The sequence below is a fragment of the Sciurus vulgaris genome (assembly GCF_902686455.1).
Source record: "Sciurus vulgaris genome assembly, chromosome: 6".
In the NCBI taxonomy this organism is placed as follows: domain Eukaryota; kingdom Metazoa; phylum Chordata; class Mammalia; order Rodentia; family Sciuridae; genus Sciurus; species Sciurus vulgaris.
The window spans coordinates 64,232,488-64,254,673 of record NC_136466.1 but is presented as its reverse complement, the minus strand read 5'-3'; the positions used below and the strand labels follow the sequence as shown (position 1 = coordinate 64,254,673).

Below are 22,186 nucleotides of genomic sequence, written 5' to 3'. Positions count from 1 at the left end.
TGAGACTCAGAAAAGTTAGGTAACTTTCTTTCAAGGTTATTCTGTTTAAGTGGTTTGGCAAGTATTCAGATTTGGATCTTTCTCTCTGCAAGTGCATGTTCTCAGCACTTGACACTACTAAATCTGAGAAATAGTAAATGGTGTATCATCACTCAAATATGCTGAATAGCTATGACAAGTGTAGAAATGGAATTGTTTTGATCATGGAAATGAAAGCAGATTAACTTATAATGATAATGAAGGTAATCGAATAATGATTGCATATATATGTACATATATATATATATATATGAGCTTGAACTTATAAGATGCTGGTAGTTATTGATCTCAGGAACTTTACAATCTGAATAAGTGTAATTCCGTTTGAAATCTACTTTAAAATATGAGATAAAAATACATATATCTTATGAATATTTCCAAAAATAATTCTAGTTCTTGGGGGGGAGGAACAGGCTTGACAGACAACTTTATAAGGAAAGAAAATAGGATGGGAAAGCAAAAGGAAGAAGAAAACTGTATCTAGAAAGGATTGAGGGATTGTTGCATGTTTTTCCTGACACTGTGCATGCGAACACATACACACACACACACACACACACACACACACACACACACACTCATTTTTATGTAAATAGCATCATACTATGCCTGGCTTCTGGTTATCTCCTTTTCCAATGGAAAGCATACTGGGACCATTTTCTATAATGTTACATAAACCCTTCTTTTATAATTAAATTTATTCTATTGTTAGATTGCACTCTAATTCATGTAATTTTCTCCTGTTATTGGATGACTGCATTGTGTATTAATTTTCTAGGGCTATCATAACAAAATGCCATGGACAGGGTGGCTTAAGCAACAGAAATTTATTTTCTTACAGTGCTGAAGATTAAAGTCTAAGATCAAGGTGATGGCAGGTTTAATTTCTCCTGAGGTTTTTCTCCTTGGCTTTCAGAGAACCACCTTCTTGCCATGTCCTCACGTGGCCTTTCTCTGTGCATGCACATCCGTGGTGTCCCTTCTTCTTCTTTAAAGGACACCTGTCACATCAGATTAGTACTCCACCCTTCTGACCGGGTTTGAACTTAAAGACTTCCCTAAGGGTCCTGCCTCCAAATAGAGCCACACTGGGCATTGGGGCTTCTCTGTATGTGTTGGGGGCAGCACGATTCTGTTCATAACAGATTGTTTTCAGCTTTTTGGTAGCATAGATCATATTGATAATAAATTATAAAGTGATCATATCCAGTTATTTCCCTATGTAGGATACAATCCTAACTGAATAATGGCTAGATCAAAGTTTATGTCTAAGGTGTTTAACATGAACTATTAAGTTCACATTCAAAGTCTTTTGGACAGTCTTTTTCCCTTTGAACTTGTGCCAGAGGAGAATGAAAACAAGACTGTTATAAGAAGTAACATACCATGTAAAATGCTCTAAGCTTGCAATAAACCTTTGCTCCAGGCCATCACCTCTTGACCATCCAGAACAAAGGATGAGGGCTTCAGACTGCCTCAGTTCCCTGCATCAGAACCCCCACAGCCAGTGTGCTTGCTCCCAAGTTCCATCTGAATCCTGAGAGCAAAGGAGAACTCTGTCAGGAAAGCAGTTCCAATGGCCCAGAGGATGATGTGTTCAGACATTTCCTTTAGGGTGCCTGTATTCTAAGTTTTTCTCTTTCATTTCTTCACAGTGCATTAATGGGAAGAAAAAAGTCAGTTTATTCCAATGACAAACAGAAGCAAGGACGGGCTGAAAATGAGAGAGAGGGAATGGGCAGGTTCACTCGGGGAGGGTGAGAGTGGCTTCTCTTTCTTCCTAAGCTAGAACAGTCAGCATTCTGTCCATAAGTATTCTGTTCTACTGACTCCTGCTAGCATCAGGTTACTCTATATCCTAGAGCACTACAGGATATTAAATTTGGAATCACTGGCTCCTCTCTTGCATTTTGTTCTGGAATGTGGTGTCTTCACATTTGGAACATTTTAATTTAGAGATGGACAGAAATCTCAAACTGAAATAGAACCATGGTTCCTGGGATACAAGAGTAGTTTAATGTATTGGGCACTTAAAGTTTAATGTGGTTTTGGTAAATGAAAAAAAAATGTGAAAGATGCCAAGAAAGAAAAGAAAACTTGGCATGAATAGAGAAGGACATTTAAGAGCAAATAATTAGGAATCAGTTATAGTTAATATATTTTACCAATAAAATTTTACCTCATAATTATATCAAACAAATTTAAAAAAAAAGAGCAAGGAAAACTAGAAAATTAAAAAAAATTATAAGTGAGTGGCCAGACCTCATAGCGAAAACATTTAGTGCCCCTGAGATACACAAGTTTGATTGAAACCAACTGTATGGCTTCAGGAAAAGACAGCCTTTCTGAGTTCTGGTCTTGCCTCACGACATATGAGGATCTGAAAACCAGTTTAATAGAGTAATTGTCATGCTCAGGAGATAATATGCAAAAAACCCAGTGCACATAGTACACAGGTTTCACTCCTCAAACAGGGGTTTCCTGCCACTACTGGGAGCAGGAAGAGGACTGTAAATCCTTCAAGTGCCTTTCAGTCTAGATGTGGAATCTAGATGTTCAAATGAGACCAACTGAAACAAGAAGAACAATTATGCACTGAACAGTACAGTAGTGATCACAGGCACGACAGGAATTCCAGCCAGGGAAATCAAGAGTGTACTGACTACTAGAGAAAGGTCCCTCAAATTATGGGGTCATAGATATGCGGTGTCTGAGAAAAGCAATCTAAGAGAAGCTAGTTGAGTGAAGAGGATATTAAAAATTGGTTGGATCAGGATGGAATGCTGGAGCAAAGACAAAAAGTGGTGGTGATACTGAATTAAGTTAAGCCAAACAAAAATGACAACTGATCTTTAACTCACGGAAAGAGAAATACATGCCTACAATAGTTATATCTTTTTGGACTAGAAAATTTCAGTATGAGTATCCACTGAATAAATACTAATAGAGGACAATACTGATTTATCAGAATTCATTTTGGAAATTAAGAAATACTTGTGCATTTATTTATTTATTTATTTATTTATTTTTGCGGTGCTGGGGATTGAACCCAGGGCCTTGTGCATGCGAGGCAAGCACCCTACCCACTGAGCTGTATCCCCAGCCCAATACTTGTGCATTTAAACCAACTGGTCACATCTTTCCAAAATAAAAATGACCCCAATATTAATCTGCATAACCAGAAGTAGACAGAACACCAAGAAAGCTCTGTTCTTTTCTATTGAAGGTGATGATAGTGTAATGACTTTGGATTGTGTGGCCTGGTCCTGTGACTTTACTTCAGTAGCATTAGTTTTAAATCGGACAGGACAGCACTACTGGTCTATAGTAGGTTTGTCTAAATCCTAGAGTTTTCACTTCTTACCTTTATTTTAATTATTTTAATTCACAGTGAAATAAAAAAGATCAAGGAAACAAATTGCTCACCTAATAGTGGAAGAAAATATGAGGCCTATCTTCTCTTACCTAACATACATGAGGAGCTCTCTGAAATGCTCAGGTAAAGGTAATTTTAAAAGTTCTTTCTGGTTTGCTTTTTTTTTTTTTCTTTTTCTTTGCAGGACTAGGATTTGAACCCAGGGTCTGGAACATGGTAGGCAAGTGCCCTGCCTTCGAGCTACATTCCCAGTCCTGCTTCTTTTCTTATTAACCAAGTAGTATATGCTCACTGGGGTGGGGGTGGCACTTAGGAAACAGAGGTTAACAGGGAGAAAAACACAAAAATTAATATTTTACTCTATTTCCACCACCTGAATACTTATGATATTTTTAATGTTTCCTTTGGTCTTTATTCTTCATGCATATTCAAACATATTTTTAATAGACATAGTGTTTTCAGGTCTACATTTTCACTGTTTTCTAAACATCTTTGTATTTCATTAACATTTTTTATCATAATAGTTCTTTAAAAAATTTTTAGTTGTAGACAGATACAATACCTTTGTTTTATTTATTTTTTTAATGTGGTGCTGAGGATTGAACTGAGTGCCTCACATGTGCTAGGCAAGCTCTACCACTGAGCTATAGCCCCAGTCCCATAGTAGTTTTTTAAATGTTTATAACACATGCATTCTGTGATGCTCTCTCACTCTATCTTCCCTATGCCCCAGCCAGTCAAGAAAATTTTTATGCAGTTTTATGTTTTGTGTGGATAGATACTACAAAGAGATAAAATTAATATGCATTTTTATAATACTCTAATTTTATTAATATGCATTTTTAGCCACCTGCAATTCCTTCACTCCTACCTGGGTTCTGATCTCCTCCTCGGGAATGCATTTTTCCCTCCTTTCCTCCTTCTCCCTTCTACCTCACTCTCTCAAGCAGAGTTAGGTTAATGGGAGAATATGCCAGCTCCATAAATAATTGTGATCCCTATGCTTGGCAAATAAAAGAATGCACATAGAAAGACTCAGGATTTCAGCAAAGGCATTCTTCAATCAGCTTGCAAGTACACCTACAGATCTGAAAGCAAAGACGTAAGAAACCCTCCCATTTATTTTCCTCTCAAGATGAGGATAAAAGGAGCTGACATCTTTTATTTCTCTCCTTTCACTATTAAAGAAGCAAAACTCAAAAATGGACAGGATGCCTGCTCATGCCATATAGCTAGCTATAGTTGAACCAAGATTAAACCCAGGACTTCTGAATCCCAGTTTTGTGCCTTTGCACTGTGTCATATTGATCCATCCTTACAACATGACTGTGGATAGAACTTAGTACTTAGACACTGACTGCAGGAAAAAAAAAAAAAAAAAAACCTGTCAAGAGAGTCTCTGATTATGAGGCACTCTCCTCATTCCATACATGACAGCAATACATGTCCTGAGAAATGAGTAGGAAAAAAATAATAATTTACCCTTCATCTGATTCTTTCTTCCAAGCAGAGCTACATTAATACACATATTAAAATAGCACATTTATGGCTATGCTGGCTTCCAACATAGCCCCTAAGAAGAGAAATTAGACAGCAACTATTTGAATGTGCAAGGGAAAATATTTCACAGGGCAGAGAATGCCCCTGCATTGGGCTTCCACTAACTACATGCTCAAAATGTTGGGTGGAAATATTTCTCATATATGATCTAATGTATATCCCCATAATAAGCCAGGAAACCTCTCAGTAATATTTCTGTTAATCAAGCATTTATCTTGTGCTTGAATATCAGCACTGAAGGATGCTGTATCTGGGCTGAAACAGAAATACACTCAGTTCGTTTATACAGTGGGTGACTAATTTCCTAGCAGCATACTGCATTATCTACATTTTAAAAAACATAGTTTGGATTTCAGAATCTGTTTGCTAAACCGAATGACGATATCACACATGTGCACACATATGGACACACAGAGAAAAAGGGGAAAATGCAAAAAAAAAAAAAAACAAAAAAAAACAAACTGACATTGCTTAATTACCTTGGAAAACATTTATTATGATGCAGGACTGACAGCAAATGCAATGAAGGTTCAGCAAATGCAATAAACCAGAAGAGTGTTCATAGATAATCTAAACCCAGACTTCCTTTTTACTTAAGGAGAAATAAAGAGTTTAAGGGATTTGAGATGGTTTTACGGCCTCCTGCTTCAGTGACATGTGACTGTACACTGAGAGAGGGAGAGCTTACAGATTACTTAATACTGAGTTTGGAGTACTAATAATTATGGTTCTAAGGAGGAAAATGAGCAAAGAAAAGGCAAGCTAGTCAGGATCAATACTCCCATTAAACACTCAGTGACCTTTTTCCCTCTGGATTTATATTTTTCCTCACTTTCTGGGTTATTTTTTACGGACTAAATGAAGAAAAATAATAATGAAAGAGTCCCTTGACTGTAACTGGAATCAATGTATCTAACATGTTTTCCAATACTTATTGTGCATATGACCTCATTAGATTCACACACTAGGAAGGGTTCGGGTTCGGCGGGGGGACTTTAGAAAGTCATTCATAATTTTCCTTTTAGGATTTGACAGTCATTTCTCACTTCAGTCTCATAGTTCATTTTCTTATACAATCCAAGTGAAACCTTCAGGTATGCTGAAATTCAGAATACAGCAGACCATCCAAGCTGTACAGTGCTTTGTTTGAGTGATTTTATTTTGCTTTATTTTACATATCCACATTCTATATTAGTCCCTGAAAAATGGCTGCTTATGGCCCGATTCTGTGTACCTGTAGCATTGTTTTTTAACTTTAAGGTAAGGTAGGTGACAACATCCCCACTCTCACCCACTTCAGGTGCCTAAGCCCAGTCGTCCAGATTTAGTGTTTTTCTTTACCCATGGGTTTTGATTGATGTTCCTAACCGAATTTTTCTGTATAGATTCCCGCAAGCTCAATACCCAGTTGGGAATGTTCTTATGTTCTGATAAAGACTTCCAAATAACTCGGCACAATTTCAGTGCGTACACACTTACTGCTTACGGTACCATTAGGATTCAGTCTTACTCATCTTTGAAGGTTCCCCATTCACTACTTACTCCTACACACACACACACCTAACCTAGAAGAACACATCATAGGTGTCAAAATTATTTTTAAACTTAATTTTTCCTATGTATTAAAATCATGATAACAAAGTTAAAGAACACCCATTTGCATTTGTTTGAAGAATAGTTTATAGTTCTGATTCAAAATGTCCAAATATTTGTCTTGCTCAAAACTGAAAAATTTACCAGGTGATGTCATGAGAAAAAAGATAATCTTTGGTTAATAATACACATGTGAATTAAGATATTTCAGTAATCTTAATATTCATCACTGAGACAGTTTTGGCCAAATAATATTAAAATATACTATATAATATACAGCATTACCTTGTACAATATACAGCAGGAAATAGGTACTATAAAATAATTCACATTCCATTTTTATTTTTTCAGTAAAAGGACAACTGTGATTTAGGTTAAATAAGACTGCCCCTCTTGGTGGCAAGGTGCTAAGGTGTTAAATTTTTGTTTGAGACCATGTTCTTTGAGGGCAGAAAGGAAAGCCGTTCTCTGGCGATGTTTACAATGTTTTATTATTAACTTCCTGTTTACAGACCAGTATCCCTACTACTCTATAAACCTTTTAAGAATAGGGTCCTGATCTTTATCCCATACACTTAGTATACAGACCAGCACTTAGGAGTTATTCGGCACACTATTTTCTAGCTGTTGAACTTGGGCATGTTCCTTGACATTTCTCTTTGTTTCTTCCAAAAAAGAAAAGTACAATAGAAGCGACTCCAAAGATGTTGTTTGTTAAGTGTTCAGAATCTCACCTGACACACAGCAGGTGCTAATTCAGTAGGCACCCCTGTACTGCAGAGGGAGGGGCCATGCACACAGTACTCCTGGGAGCTCTGTCACTCTGGACTCCACCCTCAAAGTGTGAGTTATCATCAGCATCAGCATCAACATCACCATGGCCTTTACCATCACCATTATTAGACTCAAGATAAAAATATTTCACATCATTTAAACTTCAGAAAAGGCAGCAAAAGTTAGGCAGGTCCTTCATGATAGGGATAGTTTTGCCTACCTCTCAAAGGGAAGAAGCTTAAGATTTTAAGGAATTGATGTGGATTTTTTGGTCTCTCGTGTAATAATCCTTCATTGAGATTTTTCAATAAAAAATGGATTATTACTGAGCCTGTTATACCCAAGGATTCTACTAACTATTATGAACTAAAACTACAGATAATAATGAAAATAAGATGCCAGAAATTTGAGTGAAAGTTGGAATTTTAGTCTTTGAAGAAATTAGATATTGTGACACACAGAATATCAATTACATAAATTATATCATTGGGGTTCAGAGTATTTCAGACAGGATCTTTTTTCAAAACCCTAGGAGGATACTCAGTGAGTATTTTGCATAGAGGGGCTGGGTTCTAACTTCCTTCTGGCTTCTCTCTCTAGAGCACGAGGAACCACGTGGTTTCTCTGAGAACCAGCTTGGAACCGCAGACCCAGGTAGAACCAAAGAACCATTTTCCAGAAGCCCTGTGGAGGCATTCCACATAGTCAAGTATTTGTGTACATGGATGATTTAGAAATTTTGATAATAAAATCATTCCTTTAAAAATATTTACCTCATTTTGCTAGTTAGATAAGCAAAATACACTTTAGCAAATTTGGAAATCATAAACTTACTACCTAGAATCACTTTCTGTTACCTTTCGATTTACACTGTTTTCATCCTTTTAAAAAAAAGTATATGCTTATGTAATAGTTTCCCTCTTCACAAAATTGGGATTAAATTCATCTTTTGATTTTTGTACCTTTTTTAAACTTAAAGGACATTTTTACATATGTTTCTATATTGCTAAATATTTTTCTACAGCTAAAGTGTCCCCTTGAACCCCCTGATTAGGGTAGGTCACAATTAATTTATACCACATACCTGATCTGTTTATAGAGATAAACAAATCAAGATTTCAGTCTTCTCTCATCCAAACCTATTCCCATTATAACTCCTGCTTTTATAGGGAAAAATTGAAATAGAAGAGTCTTGAATTGAATGAATTTACACTATGGAACTGTCTATGAGACCATAGGAACTGTATTATTCAGAGTATTAAATTCTGGGATTTATGCTGCTTAATCTATTTTGCTGGGGATTTTTCCGGAGACAAAATTTCTATGGAATTGCTCTTTCTTCAAAAGAAAATAAAATGTTCATAGTTCACTGAATTATGAAAAAAAACCAACAAAATTTTGTCTTGTGTATTTATTGCTTTACGAGTAGGAAGGAAAACTGGGTAATTATTTTTAAAAAGTATACTAATACTTATTTAAAGATTTGTTTTAAAAAGAGAATTCTGAATGATATAGTACAAATACATAAAACCTGATGGGCAGGTTGTGCACAAATATCAGTCCAGCAACTCAGAAGGCTGACGCAGGAGGATCGAAAATTGTAGGCCAATGGCAACTTAGTGAGACTCTGCCTCAAAATAAAAAATAAAAAGGGCTGGGGATGTAATTCAGTGGTAAAGCACCCCTGGGTTCAATTCCCACTACTGCAAATACACAAAACACACATGATGTCTTAATAGTTATTTAAACACAAAACTTTCAAAGGGTTTATTTCAGAACTGGGATTCATTCAGGCCCTTATTTTGTGTCCTAAGAACACTGTGGTTATGTAAACTTTGATCTTGAATACAAATTTTAAGTGTTGCTATTTTTTTTAACAATTTTTTGTTTTAATATTTTTTTAGTTGTCAATGGATTTTTTTATTTTATTTATTTATATGTGGTGCTGAGTATGAAACCCAGGGCCTCACACATGCCAAGCAAGTGCTGTACCACTGAGTCACAACTCTAGCCCAAGTGTTGGTTATCCTTGAGGGAAAAAATTGGGTTTTAATACTTAACATTAATAACATTAGAAATATGTTTGTCTTTTTACTCTTTTACTTTAATTTTCAAGAGTACAGTCAAGTTTTCATTAAAAAAGGGAAGTGAGGTAGATTATTTGTTAAGAGCAACTTCGGATCTGACTTAAAGCTAGAATCTTTTCCATCAGTTGTTAGTTGGGTGTGGTTGAACAAATGCTGTTGCTTTATCTCAATCTTTTGTTATGTATAAAATAAGGATAATGCCCTCCTCTTCAATATACATTGGTGAGATAGGAATTGGGGATACAGAAAATGAAAAATAGTCTTATAAGAGAAGCACCCATGAGCCACTGGAAAATAGGGAAAGCCCTTGAACCTCTGAAATGCAAAACAAGCATTCCAGAGCTACTAGGCCCATGTCCTTTCCCTGGAAACAGTAACATGAGGGCAATGTGGGAATGCTGGAAAAACTGGCGTGAAATTGTGTAACTCTGCCCTGGCTTCACCTCTAGTCCAGCCCCTAGCAACTGTCCCTCTATAAATATGAACACCCTACACCAAGGGGTTGCTGTCTTTCCCTCTGGAGATGGCCCACATTCTCCTTTGAATGTGAATTCCTTGTTTTACCTCCAAAGTTTCTCACTCTGAAGATGGTTGGCATTCTTCCTCGAATATTTATTTCTTACTTTACCCCCACTCCCCAAAGACTTCTCTCCCCTGCACTTCCCTTGAATGTGTATATGCTTTTCTAAATAAATCTATGTCTCTAACATGCCAGTGCTGAAATTATTTTCCATCATACAACCCAAGCACCTCACTTGTCCTGAGTTGAGGTCTTGAGGCACCCCTCTTTGGGAACTCCTCAAATAATGCAAAATCAGCACAGCAGGGGTGGAGATACAGCTCAGTTGATAGAGTGCTTGACTCTCATGCACAAGGCCCTGGGTTCAATCCCCAGCACACACAAAAAAATTCAGTACAGCAAATAAAACAGTAATAATAATATTATTGTCAAATATGTTCCGAAAGCAATCCTTAGAAAATTTCTAATCTGGATTTAGTTCAAAAAGTAAATGAATATATCTCAATAATTTCTGTTTACTAATTTAAGCATTATTATATTTGACTTATCAAATGAAAGATGGATCTTAAGAGAACCAAGGAAGGTTTGAAGACTGATTCAAATCCAACTTCTTTAAAATGTGCACTAACAGTTTTGGTCCACTGTCTAGCAGCCATGGTGGTCAGTTTACTATACAAAGAATTCTGTAAGAAACTGGGTATTATTTATTCTCTGTAATAATTCCATGTTAATATTCTCTTTAAATTTAGCTCTCTTCCCTTTTAAAAGCACATCCTTTGGGACAGAGATGGGGCTAATAATCAGGAGTCTAAAAACGCTTTCTATTTTGAGGATCTTCAGGGAAGCTTTTGTGGTGTTGGTGAAGATGGTAATGGTACACTTGTGAGAATCACTCATTCATATTCCCTACACCCCACCAAATAAACCACACAGAGCCTTTGGCATACTTAGTTGTCTCCATACACAGGCACCCATGGGTTGGCTGGTGTTGATTGTAAGTGAAAGAAGGATCTGATATGGGTGATCCCAGAAGACCCACGTCATATAGATTAGTATGATATCTACTTCACTATATTTTTGTGGATTTAGTAAAAATATTAAAAGTTCTTTGTACATTATAAAATAAAACCCTAAAGAAGTATTAATTGTGAAAAAAAGGCTTAGCCTACTAATCATGAAATGCATAAAATAAATAACTGATGGGACATAAGAGGGATTACTTGAAACTACAAATTATCCTGTTGAAATGTCATCGTGATTGTCCATATCTGTAGCATTAAATTTCATACACGTAATTCATTTTTAACAAACATTGGTCTGCAGGGTTATTCTATATGTTCATTTTCAGTTTCTGTATTAACAAAAGTTCCATGTTAACCCGAAGAACAATGCCATCAATTGGGGAGGGAGGTTGGGGAGTGGAGGTGGTGTATATGGGGAGCAGGATACCCAAACAGAAGATGGCCTCCCCTTGTTCAACCACAGACACCTCAATAGGCCTGGAGACATGCAGGCCTATTGTTGCTAATTTTCTTAACTTTCTAAAAGGAAGCAGATATTCCTGTGTTTCTTCTCATATCAAAATTATAAAATTTTGGATAAAAGTATGTTCTTAAAAATATTGTGCTGGATACACATACTACTTTTTACTAACATTGTACCCAAGTTTACAAACACTTTCCTGAAGTAAGACCTGGCCCCAAGCCTCCAGGTTTTAATAACTGTGCTGTAAAATAAAACAGACCTCACTCCAATTTCAACTCTAAAACATACTAGCTGGATGGCTCTGACTAAGATATTTAACCCATCAAAGCTTCAGTTTTCCTCTTGCAAAAAGGAAGAAAATGCCTACTATGCCAAACCTGTGAAGATGGCAAAAATCTACACCAATGAAAACACTCAGCATAATCGAAATCAAAGAAGTGCTCAAAGGATTTAATGGTTTTCTCCTTTTCTGAATAATTTACTTTTCATACCTATTATGCTCTGAGTATATCACATATCATTGCTATTAAGAGGGTCAGAGCTATCTCCTTTGTTGTTGGAATAAATTGTCTTACTTGAATTATAAGAAAAACTCTAAACTATGGATCTTTTCAGTTCTTCCAAAGAGTAAAGATGAGTCAGCCTCAAGTCTGAAACAATTTTCAGTGTGACCCAGGGGAGAATGCATCTGTGTACAAAATCCATCTGCTGAATAAAATGCTCTTCCACTGTTTCATCAGCGACTGTCATAAAGGTCTTCTGGTTAGTCAAACTGCATTAAGCATCTCAGGAATGTGGTTAGTGATGGCACCAGGTAAACCGAGACCCAATCAATTCTGCTTAGATTATAGTTGATTATATAGCCAAAAATCAATGTTCCAAAGTAAAAGGATTATACAAAATAAATATGGACCATTAAGGTTTTCGAAGTATGCAAATGTTAGTTGGAGTTCAGTAAGCAAGTGACCAGTGACTACTTTCTAGGCGACTTCACTATGTTGGCTTGGCTTCAAAAATCATAAATAGAGAAAAAGAAGAAAAATATAAAATCATACACGACAGTCAAAAGAAATTGGACAGTGTTTTGTAGTCAAATATGCCTAAATATGAGCATTAGATTGACTTGGGTATGTCTCTAGCATGCATTTGAACTTCGGTCCCTTATACACCTACAAGCATATGGAGGATGAAAACCTGATGGTCACTCAAGTGTTGGAGGAGCAGTTTTCCCTACTGCAAGCCAACAATTTCCTTTCTCTTCTTTCCAAGTGCAGCAATGTACTCTGAAGCTCTAAGTTGTGACAATCCACCTGAGAAGATTGCAAGAGGAGTATGACATGCCTCCTGTGTTAAATCAGTGGGGCTAGGCAGTTGTAGTGACATATGCCTGTAATCCCAAGCAGTTTTGGAGGCTGAGGCAGAAGGATAGCAAGTTCAAAGCCAACCTCAGCAATTCAGGGAGGCCCTGAACAACTTAGTGAGAACTGTCTCAAAAATATATATTTTTTTAATGGGGTAGGAATGTGGCACAGTGGTTAAGTGCCCTTGGGTTCAATTCCTGGTACCAACAAAAGAAAAAACAAGAAGAGGGTGGTATTGGTACTTCATTTTACTTCATTTTTTAAAAGATGAAATTTATTTTTAATAATTACTAATGTTTTAGCTATCTGGGTTAAAATACTACAAATTCTACATTTTATAGGTGATTTTATTAAGTGAAATGTTTTAAAAATAAGAGAAAGACAGGACTGGGAATAGAGCTCAATGATAGAGAACATGTTTAACAAGTATAAGGCCCTGGGTTTGATCTTCAGCATCACAAAAAACCTCTATATATAAATAAACAAAAGAAGTCAAAATTCAAATAGCTTCCATAATACAGCTAAAAAACATATATTCACTAAAATATAGAAATCCATCTTATGGTTCACTATCTACCACTTAAAATTACACCTGCCTGGAGGCAGGAGACAAAGAGCCACTGGCACCTAGGTAATTCCTGCCTTTGGTTGTAGGTAACTAGAGATGAGCAGATGATGGAGAAACCTCAGGAATTCCAGAGTATCCATTTTCATAATCTGAATTGTCTAGGAACTTTGTAAGAAACTAAGTTTCATATCTGTAACACACATCTTCAAAATATCTAAGTCCTTCTTTCTTGTCAGTGCAAATTAGTCAGATTAGCAGTTTGTGGATTTATATGTTAATTCTCTGCACAGGATTTTTATAAATTCAGCAAATTGTTTATCCTTATATGAAAATCAACTGTTGATTGTTTTGCTCATCATGTAATGGCAGAATATACAATAGTCTAGATGTTATAGAATGATATTTAAGCTAGAGAAGAAAAAAGGGAAAAACATAAAGGAAACCAGTAGAGAAAGGGAACAGAGGAGGGAGGAAGGGAGGGAAAGGAGAGGTCCAGGGGAAGGATATTACCAAATTATGTTATGTGCAAGTACAAATGTGTCACAATGAATCCCACTGTTATGCATAATTATAATATGTTAATAAGGATAACTATTAAAAATAAATAATAAATTAAAATGTTTATTTTCATTAGTATTGTAGCATTAAAAATGTGAACAATTTCTTCTTTTTTTTTTAATTAGAAAATGTGTTTAAATCAGATATGTTTGTCCTTGGAGTAGTTTAAAGACCTTAAATACGGATCATCGATGACTACAGAGTAAGAACTAAGCTTAGTTTTGGAAACTACCTCTTTCCATGAAATGCTGTACAAGAAAGAGTCAGCAAGGAATGTGGGTGAGAAACATTTGCTTGGTTTACATTTTTGATGTGGCTATACTGGGAAGCATTTTTCAGGGGAATATTTCCAGTTTGAAGCAGAAGGCAAGATGAAAATATCACCCTTTTTTCTTCAGCACATACTCACAGGTTTTTTTAGGCATAATAATCTCGGCAAAATTTCCTTCTTTGAAAATAATACCAAAGAGTTGTTTTCTAATCGAATTGTGTCAGCTAAACTTGGTCAGATCTGGTTCTCCGTGTGTATTTTAACTACAGCTGGACTCCAGAATTTCAAGACTGTAGTCAATGCCATAATCTCGACTTAGATGCCAAACAAAGGCCACATAGACGTTTTCTTCCTACTTCAGTTTCGGTGTGTCAGCAGGCTAGGCACGCACAAGGGGAGGGGGGAGGGGGAAGGGAGGCAGTGTCCTGGGTGGCTGGAAGGTAAGGCTCTGCACCTGCCAAGTACACCTGCTTCCATGTCACCCTTTCTATATTTGATTTCCAAACTTACATGAAAGCAGAATGCTGCCTTAATTTATTTTTAGAATATATTTCTGTTTCAGCTTGTCTTTAGGTAAAGATATGAAGGAATGATTTTTTTTAAATGAATTTAGTAGGAGGGATTTCTAGAATAGCAAAATAACTGTGTGTAATTAATTAGATACTACTACTAATAATTAAACTACAAACTTATTTTAATAAATCACAGTGAATTTGAAGGTATCCTCTTAACAATGTCACTATTTCCTATTTGTAATTTAGTTTTGGAGAAGGCATAAAAGCAACCACAGAAAGGTTGACAGCAGTTCTTATGTCACAGCATGTAGTGAGCCATCTTTTTTTTAAGTACTTTTTTAGCTGAAGATGGACCTTTATTTTATTTTTTATGTGGTGCTGAGAATCAAACCCAGTGCCTCTCACATGGTAGGCAAGTGCTCTACCACTGAGCTATAACTCCAGCCTGTGAGCCATCTTTAATGATGAATCGATCACTGCACTTGGTACCTTTAAGAATTTGATTTTCCCCACCAGGGGCTGAACAACATTCTGAGAATAACTCACATACGGATATGATCTATTTTGTGCAGATTATTTATGTCTTTATTTATTTTCAGTGCTGGGGATCAAACCCAGGGCCTCACGCATGTTAGTCAAGCATTCGACCACTGGGCTACATCCCCAGCTATATGGATACTTTAAAACAATGAGAATCGCATTCTAAAGAACTAGTAGTGAAAATCTCTATAATCTTAGGACAAAGGCTTTTCACAGGAACCTCAATTCATTCATTCATTCAGTCAGTCAGTCAACCGATATTGCACCCACCTTATGTGAAAGCATTTATTAGTAACTCATGAACAGTTCAATTTACTGCCTTTGGAGTTTGTAATCTAGTGAAGAGAAAAAGTCAAAACAAGAACAAGAACAACAACAACAAAAAGAACAAAAATAAATAGCCCTGAAGTCATGACTTTTGGCAAATGCTATGAAGGAAACACAGGTAGGGACAGAGAGAGCACATCTAGGATATCCTCTCCACACAGTTAGACTCAAAGTTCAGACATCGGGTTTAAGATGAATCCAACCACTCGTGTTTAAACAGAGAAAACAGTCAGATCAGGCTGGCATTGGAAAACCATTATACCCGTGTTTAATGAATAGAGTGAAAACAGGAGCGGACAAAGATGCACCTTGGTGTATTCTGAGAAGTCTCGTGACAGCTTATGTATGTTGTTTAAATACGTTTCCGAAAAGGATGTGAGTTGATCATAGAGGTTAAAACTACAGGATACACACCATCATATGTGGGGGAAATGTACCTGAAAGAGATTTGTTGTTGTTTTTTTTAACTGATACTGAGGCACACACCTGGTGAATTTCCTCGTGATTCAAACTAGGGATTTCACGGACTTAGGTTTTCAACTCATTCGTTATCAGCATACAAGGGATGAGGAAGGTTAATTTAATACACATTATGAGATGCAATAGCAGGTCAGGGAAAGGTAACTCATATTTCCTGAAAATAATGCCTGGCTCAACAGCTGCTATAAATCAACCAAGTTCTACCTATGTCAGGAGAAGTACTTAAAACCTAAGTATAAGGACCCCTAAGTGGGGAAAAAATAGCTTGAATCAAGAAAAAAAAAAAAAAAAAAAAAACCAGAGATTAAAATATTTTTTTAGAAATATATTTATTAAAATGAAAAGATAGCCACTCTTTATGAAATGACATGTTTATGAGCATTTCTATGTGCATATGAAAAAAAAGTAGAAGAAAATATTCCAGAGTGCTAATAGTAATGATTTCCTGACAGTAGGCCTACAGGTGATTTTCATCTTCCTTTTATACATTTCTGCATTGTGATTTTCCCCCAAAATACATAAGGATGTATTATCTTTTCAAGTAAAAAAAAATATTTGAAAGACAAAATTTAATTGTATTAGTGAATAATGATGTAAATAGATTATCTTTAGTGTGACAGGTTTTACTTTTTTGAAAGTTAATTATGAGTGATACCTTTTTCCACATATGGAATGATAGCCCAGATGGCATGATGTGCTAGTTGGCCAAGGTTGAATTACCATGTAGTCAGATAAACTGTATGCCTTCAACTTTGAAAATAAAAGTCAAGAACCAGTGAGTACTGGGTCTAGTGGCATATACTTATAATCCCAACTACTTGGGAGGCTGAGACAGAGCAATTTTGAGATGCAGTCTCAAAAATAAAAACAGGGCTGAGGATGTAGCTCAGAGGTAGAGTGCACCTGGGTTTAATTCCCAGTACCCACCAAAAAAATTAAATAAAGGAAACCAACATATGAGATTGTTTTTGGAAAAATATCAATTTTTGATATTTCAGAAAGGTTTAGAAGTATTTGCCTCGAAAAATACCAAAAAGTTCTTAAACTGAAGAACACTTATTTTATAACAACATTAATTTTATTTTTAAGAACACGTGGGTGGAGAGATGCTCAGGACATAGGTAGCAGGTGGTATATAGCTTTTTAGTGCATATCACATTACAACAAAGTTTGGATTTTCACCTAGACAAATGCTTCTATGCTTTTCTGAAGGCCAGATATTTTCTAAAACATTTTTGTATCTTTTTTTGTTTTTTGCAGGTATTTTACACATATATTTAGTCTGTTTGGCAGTTCAATATTATCAAAAAGCAAATTGTAGTACCTGAAATATTCAAATAAAAATACAAATAAAAATGAGACACATAATGTAGATTTACAATATTTTATATTTTATGTATCAAACCTCAATTTGTTATACTTTCTCATATGGTAGATTTGGGCCTATAAGACCATTAACCAAACACAAATTTGGCCAGGTATAACTTCAGTGAATATGTTTCCATTTATTTAAAATGATTATGATGATAAAACTTTAGTGATCTGATAGAACTGTTGAGAGTATAAAACAAAAGAATATAAAATGGGCTTCCCATTTTATGAACTATTAATGATTATATTAACATAAGATGTATGATACTTATGTACTAATTGTAACTATATTGTTTTCATCATTATCTATTTTAATGTGTATAACTTATATCCTCCAAGGTAATTCTATGTTGTTAGGATATGCAAATTATGCTAATCATATGAGTTCTACTAACAGTTATTTGTAAATTCATTAATTCATCCTGTTTGAAAACATGTTGTCACTTGATAGAAAATCAGTGGGATGTATAAGGGAGTGATTTATCTGACTTCCAAAGTCACACCCTAGTTTATTTATTTCAGTGAAAGTTGATTATTGAGTTATTTATGTTGAAATTTCCATAATAAATCTGGTTTTCTTCTATGCTTCTACCACAAGAAACAAAGCACTAAAAGCACTAACCTTTTTATGAATCAATTAGGAATATAGAAAATAGTTTTTACTCTCCAAATATTTTCTAAGTCAGTTTTACCTTCCACATATTTTCTAAGGAGACTTAAAGTGTGAAATAAAACATGTTCTGTGGTCACTTGAAAAAATAGGAAATAGCATATTACCAAGGAAAGAATTAAAATATTTAGGTTTTAATTAAAACAAGTTTTACTAAGGGCTTTCATGACTGTCAAAATATTTAACTTTGATATTCCAACAAGAATGGCATTTTCAAAACTGTTTGGGTTAAAGGTAATTAATACTTACTACTCAACACATTTAAGTAGCACATTTTTAAAAAATCATTTTGTATGTATCCTTCATCATAAATTTTCTTTCTGACATCAACTTGGTAGCTCTTGAATCACTTTGTATCTAGGCTGTACTAAGTAACACAATACATTTTTCGTTACACAATACATTAAGATACAACAGGGACTAATTTTTTTGCAGGGGTACTAGAGGTTGAACCTTGGGGTGTTTTACCATTGAGCTGAATCCCCAGTTCTGTTCTCTTTTTTTGGGTGGGGGGGGGGCCCTGCGTCTTGCTAAATTGCTGAGGCTATCCTTGAACTTGTGATTCTCCTGCCTCGGCCTCTGGAGTTACTGGGATTGAAGGTGTTCACCACATGGCCTCATCAGGGAAAAGTTTTAATATAGGTATTTGGCATCACACTCCATAAAGTTGCTGAGAAAGAAGGGCTCTAACGAACAGATTAATCCCTGCACTCAGTCAGAATTACATAAAAACTTCTCCAGGCAGATGATCAATTGATTTTTTTAAATATCCAGATTTTGTAATTTAGAAGCCCAATACAAAATGCAGTCTGTTGTAGATCTAGAAGTACCTGGTAGTAAGCAACTCACACTCTTAAAAGGACAATTTACTCTAGAAAAAAATCAGAGGAGTTCTTGAGAAGGATACTAGTCCATCTCAGACAAATGTATATCTATGTTATATTTTTGGAGGTTTTAATGAGAGAAAATTAAACCACCTTATCTGATTACCCACGTGACTACTCTCACTTACTAGAAGGAACCTCTACATTTTATATTTTAAATTTTCATTCTTCCTAATGAAGTTTAAGCCCATTGTCCATATTTTACATTCCAAAAAATAGCAATATACAACCCCCTTCGTAAAACCATCAGCCTATTTGAAGCAAATACTTGTTATCAAATGAATAACTGATATCTCTCAGTTTTTTCTTCTGCAAATGAAATAATCCTACTTTCTGTATCCTTTCTCAGACAGGAGACCTCGAGATATAGCTGAAACAGACTACCTGTAGTAAGTATTAAGTCCATGGCAGACGGTGATGTGCCTCTGTTCAAACTACCAACTTTGCCCATAAAACCACATCTAAATGAAAACTCAACACAAAGGAAATAAAAGCAAAGCCCTATAATATCTGCTTTCATTGCATGAAATGGTCAACTACTACATATATATTTTTTTTCAGTTTACTGTAGATGTGTCAGAAATTTTACTTTTTGGAAGTCAAAAGTTATTAAAATATTCAGGACACAATGTATTATAAAAAATTAATATGACATACCAACCCAGTACTTTCTAACTTGTCCTACTTTATATAGTTGTTATAATTAGGCACATAGAAGCATGAGTTTAGAGTTGTGACTCTACATAATATATGACATGCTATGAACATGTTATATTAGCTCACTAAGAAGGTGTCCCATGTACAAACCAAATAGAAAAATTATTCTCAGAGAAATTAAACTACAAACCTGACACATGTAGAAATTATAAATGAGGGGGCAGTGTTAAAATGAAAGAGGAAGACAAGAAAAAAGTATGTGATTTTACTTGAAAAAAATGACTGCACTGACAATGATACTGTTGGAGAAGAGACTGATGGCTGAAATCAGCGTATATGATGAATAGGATATTACTAATACACTTTTACCTGCAAGAATTTTTCTGGCTTTAATTCAATGAAACCCATTATCCTAGGTGGTAATGGAGCCCTGCATGCTACTCATCTCAGGCATCTTTAGTCTTCCTGAGCTGCCTTAAAACCTTGACATAATAAAAGGTCAAGCAGATGCTAGTAAGCATTTATAAACTACAACCCCCCCTCCTCCCATTTCAGCACATAGTAGCAAGAGCCATTCTCCAGCTAAGCTCTCTCCTTCATTTCATTGTATAAACTGGCTATTTTGGAAATGGCTATCCCGTGTTTGGGGAATACTTAGATTTTCAAAACAATCCTACTTTCCTACTTAATTACTTACAGAAGCAGATCAGTAACATAATATTTGGGAGAACTATAAAATGGTGCCTGGATACGGAAGGAATGAACAGCAAATAGCAGCACTATTAAATAAAATGAATGCATTTCACCTTCCGGCTCAGCCGTGCTGCATGGGACACAAGGTACACACATACAAAGGCTGGGGTGGAATTTGAGAAAACTGCTCTGTTCCAACATTCATTTGGCAAGATGCTGGATGCAAAATAATACCACAAGCCACCTCCCTTTCCCCTCATTGTAAATCCAGGGCCCTCAATATCACTCCCCACAAAACCCAATTAAAAATAAAGAAAAGAGCCACTCTATGAATTCACATCTAGTTCCATAATGCAGATCAAATGATAGGCATCTGTCTTAATTGGTCACAAAGAAACTAAGGGACAATAATAAGAATAAATCTCACATTAATCCAAAGGAAGTCAATGAATGATAATACAAACCAGAAACAGTTTCAAAAATATGCAATTACTTCCAAGCATGCAAGGCCACTTAAAACCCATAAAAATGATAGTAAAGCAAGCATCCTTCACATAGAAATATGTTTCATAAATGCAATATAAATGCTAAGTAATGTGTATGTCTGATATGAATGTCTATAAGGTGCATGTCTGCATGTTCACAATCAAATCTATGTACTAAAAATGAAACTCTGGACCCATCAAATGGTTTCTCAACAGGAGTACTTCAAAGTATGAACTAGAAGGCTAAATTCTGGGGCCACCTTAGCAATGAAGAAAATAAACAAAACCACCTGATAATTAGGCCAAGAAGGTTGAGACACCAAATGGGGTTTTGAGGAAGGCCCAAACCCTACATTTGAGAGCTGCAAATGAAATGATTCCTTTCAACAGCACCCTTTTCTTGTTGTTAGCGGTTTTTCCACCCCCTGATTTTGTTGCTATGCTTGGGAGGGAAGGAATCAAGTAGCTCAGTCTGTATTCTGAGCCAATTTGTGATAAAAATCGGAATACTTTTTTTTTTTTTTTAAACACAAGCGGATGCCTTCTCACTTCTCTCCCTGGCAACCTTCCTCTCCCTCCATCCTCATCTCTGTCTCCACATCTCCCCCCTGCTAGTCTGAGAGACGGGAGTCATTGTTCAAATGCAGGCCACAAATGTATACACAAGTCACTTAATAACCAGCTAAACCAAGAAGGTAGCCCCTACGTCTCCTACTCACCATGCTGAGACTTGGAGAAGCTGTAGAAAGGAGGGAGAGATGCAAACCGAATCCATTTTCCTTGTGACCAAGTCGGATGCAGCCTCCGAACCCAACATCAGCCGCGGCTGCTGGGATTTCCCCCCCCCCACTCCTCTCTGACTGGCGATGTTGCGAATAGGAACCACCCTTCCAGCCCCACTAGAATGTCAGCAGAGGCGGCAGCGACAGCAGCAGCAGCATCACCGCTCCGGCCTCCTCCCTCTTGGAGGATGGGGTGAGCTCAGAAGCAGCCAGGAACTTGCAGCAGACACCTCCACTGGCTCCTCCTCTCCCTCCCCCACCCCCACGGCCCCACCCCTGCTGCGGTAGAGGCTGCCGGCCCGGCAGCTGCTGGTTGTCATGGCAATGGCCAATGGTAGGCGCTGGGTAAGGGGGAGGGGTGAGGGGCGCAGCAAGCTGCAGGGGCTGCAGGGGAGCGAAGTTGAGCTTTTGCCCTCTGAGGTGCTCTTGGGTCTCTCCTATCCTGGATTCTAGGGCTTCAGAAGATACGGGGCAAGGGTGAAAAGGCACGGGAAAAGAATAATTAAAATTTAATGAAAATCTGGCTATTTTTGAAATTTCTATAGTTTTCCAATAAAATGGATTAAATCTGCTACCAGAAAAAAAAAAAA

General features: G+C 36.4%; 1 protein-coding gene across 5 annotated transcripts in view; it reads right to left on the bottom strand.

Annotated features, from left to right (window-relative positions):
* Positions 1-21,831, bottom strand: part of JAKMIP2 (janus kinase and microtubule interacting protein 2) — a 211,542-nt gene extending 189,711 nt beyond the window's left edge. For all 5 annotated transcript variants that reach the window (XM_079144757.1, XM_079144758.1, XM_079144759.1 and 2 more), the window contains exon 1: positions 21,534-21,831. Coding sequence is in view for 1 of the 5 variants with exons in the window: in XM_079144759.1 (XP_079000885.1) it covers positions 21,534-21,536 (3 nt within the window). In the remaining 4 variants the exon portion in view is untranslated. The remainder of the gene's footprint in view (positions 1-21,533) is intronic.
* Between the last annotated feature and the right edge of the window lie 355 nt (positions 21,832-22,186).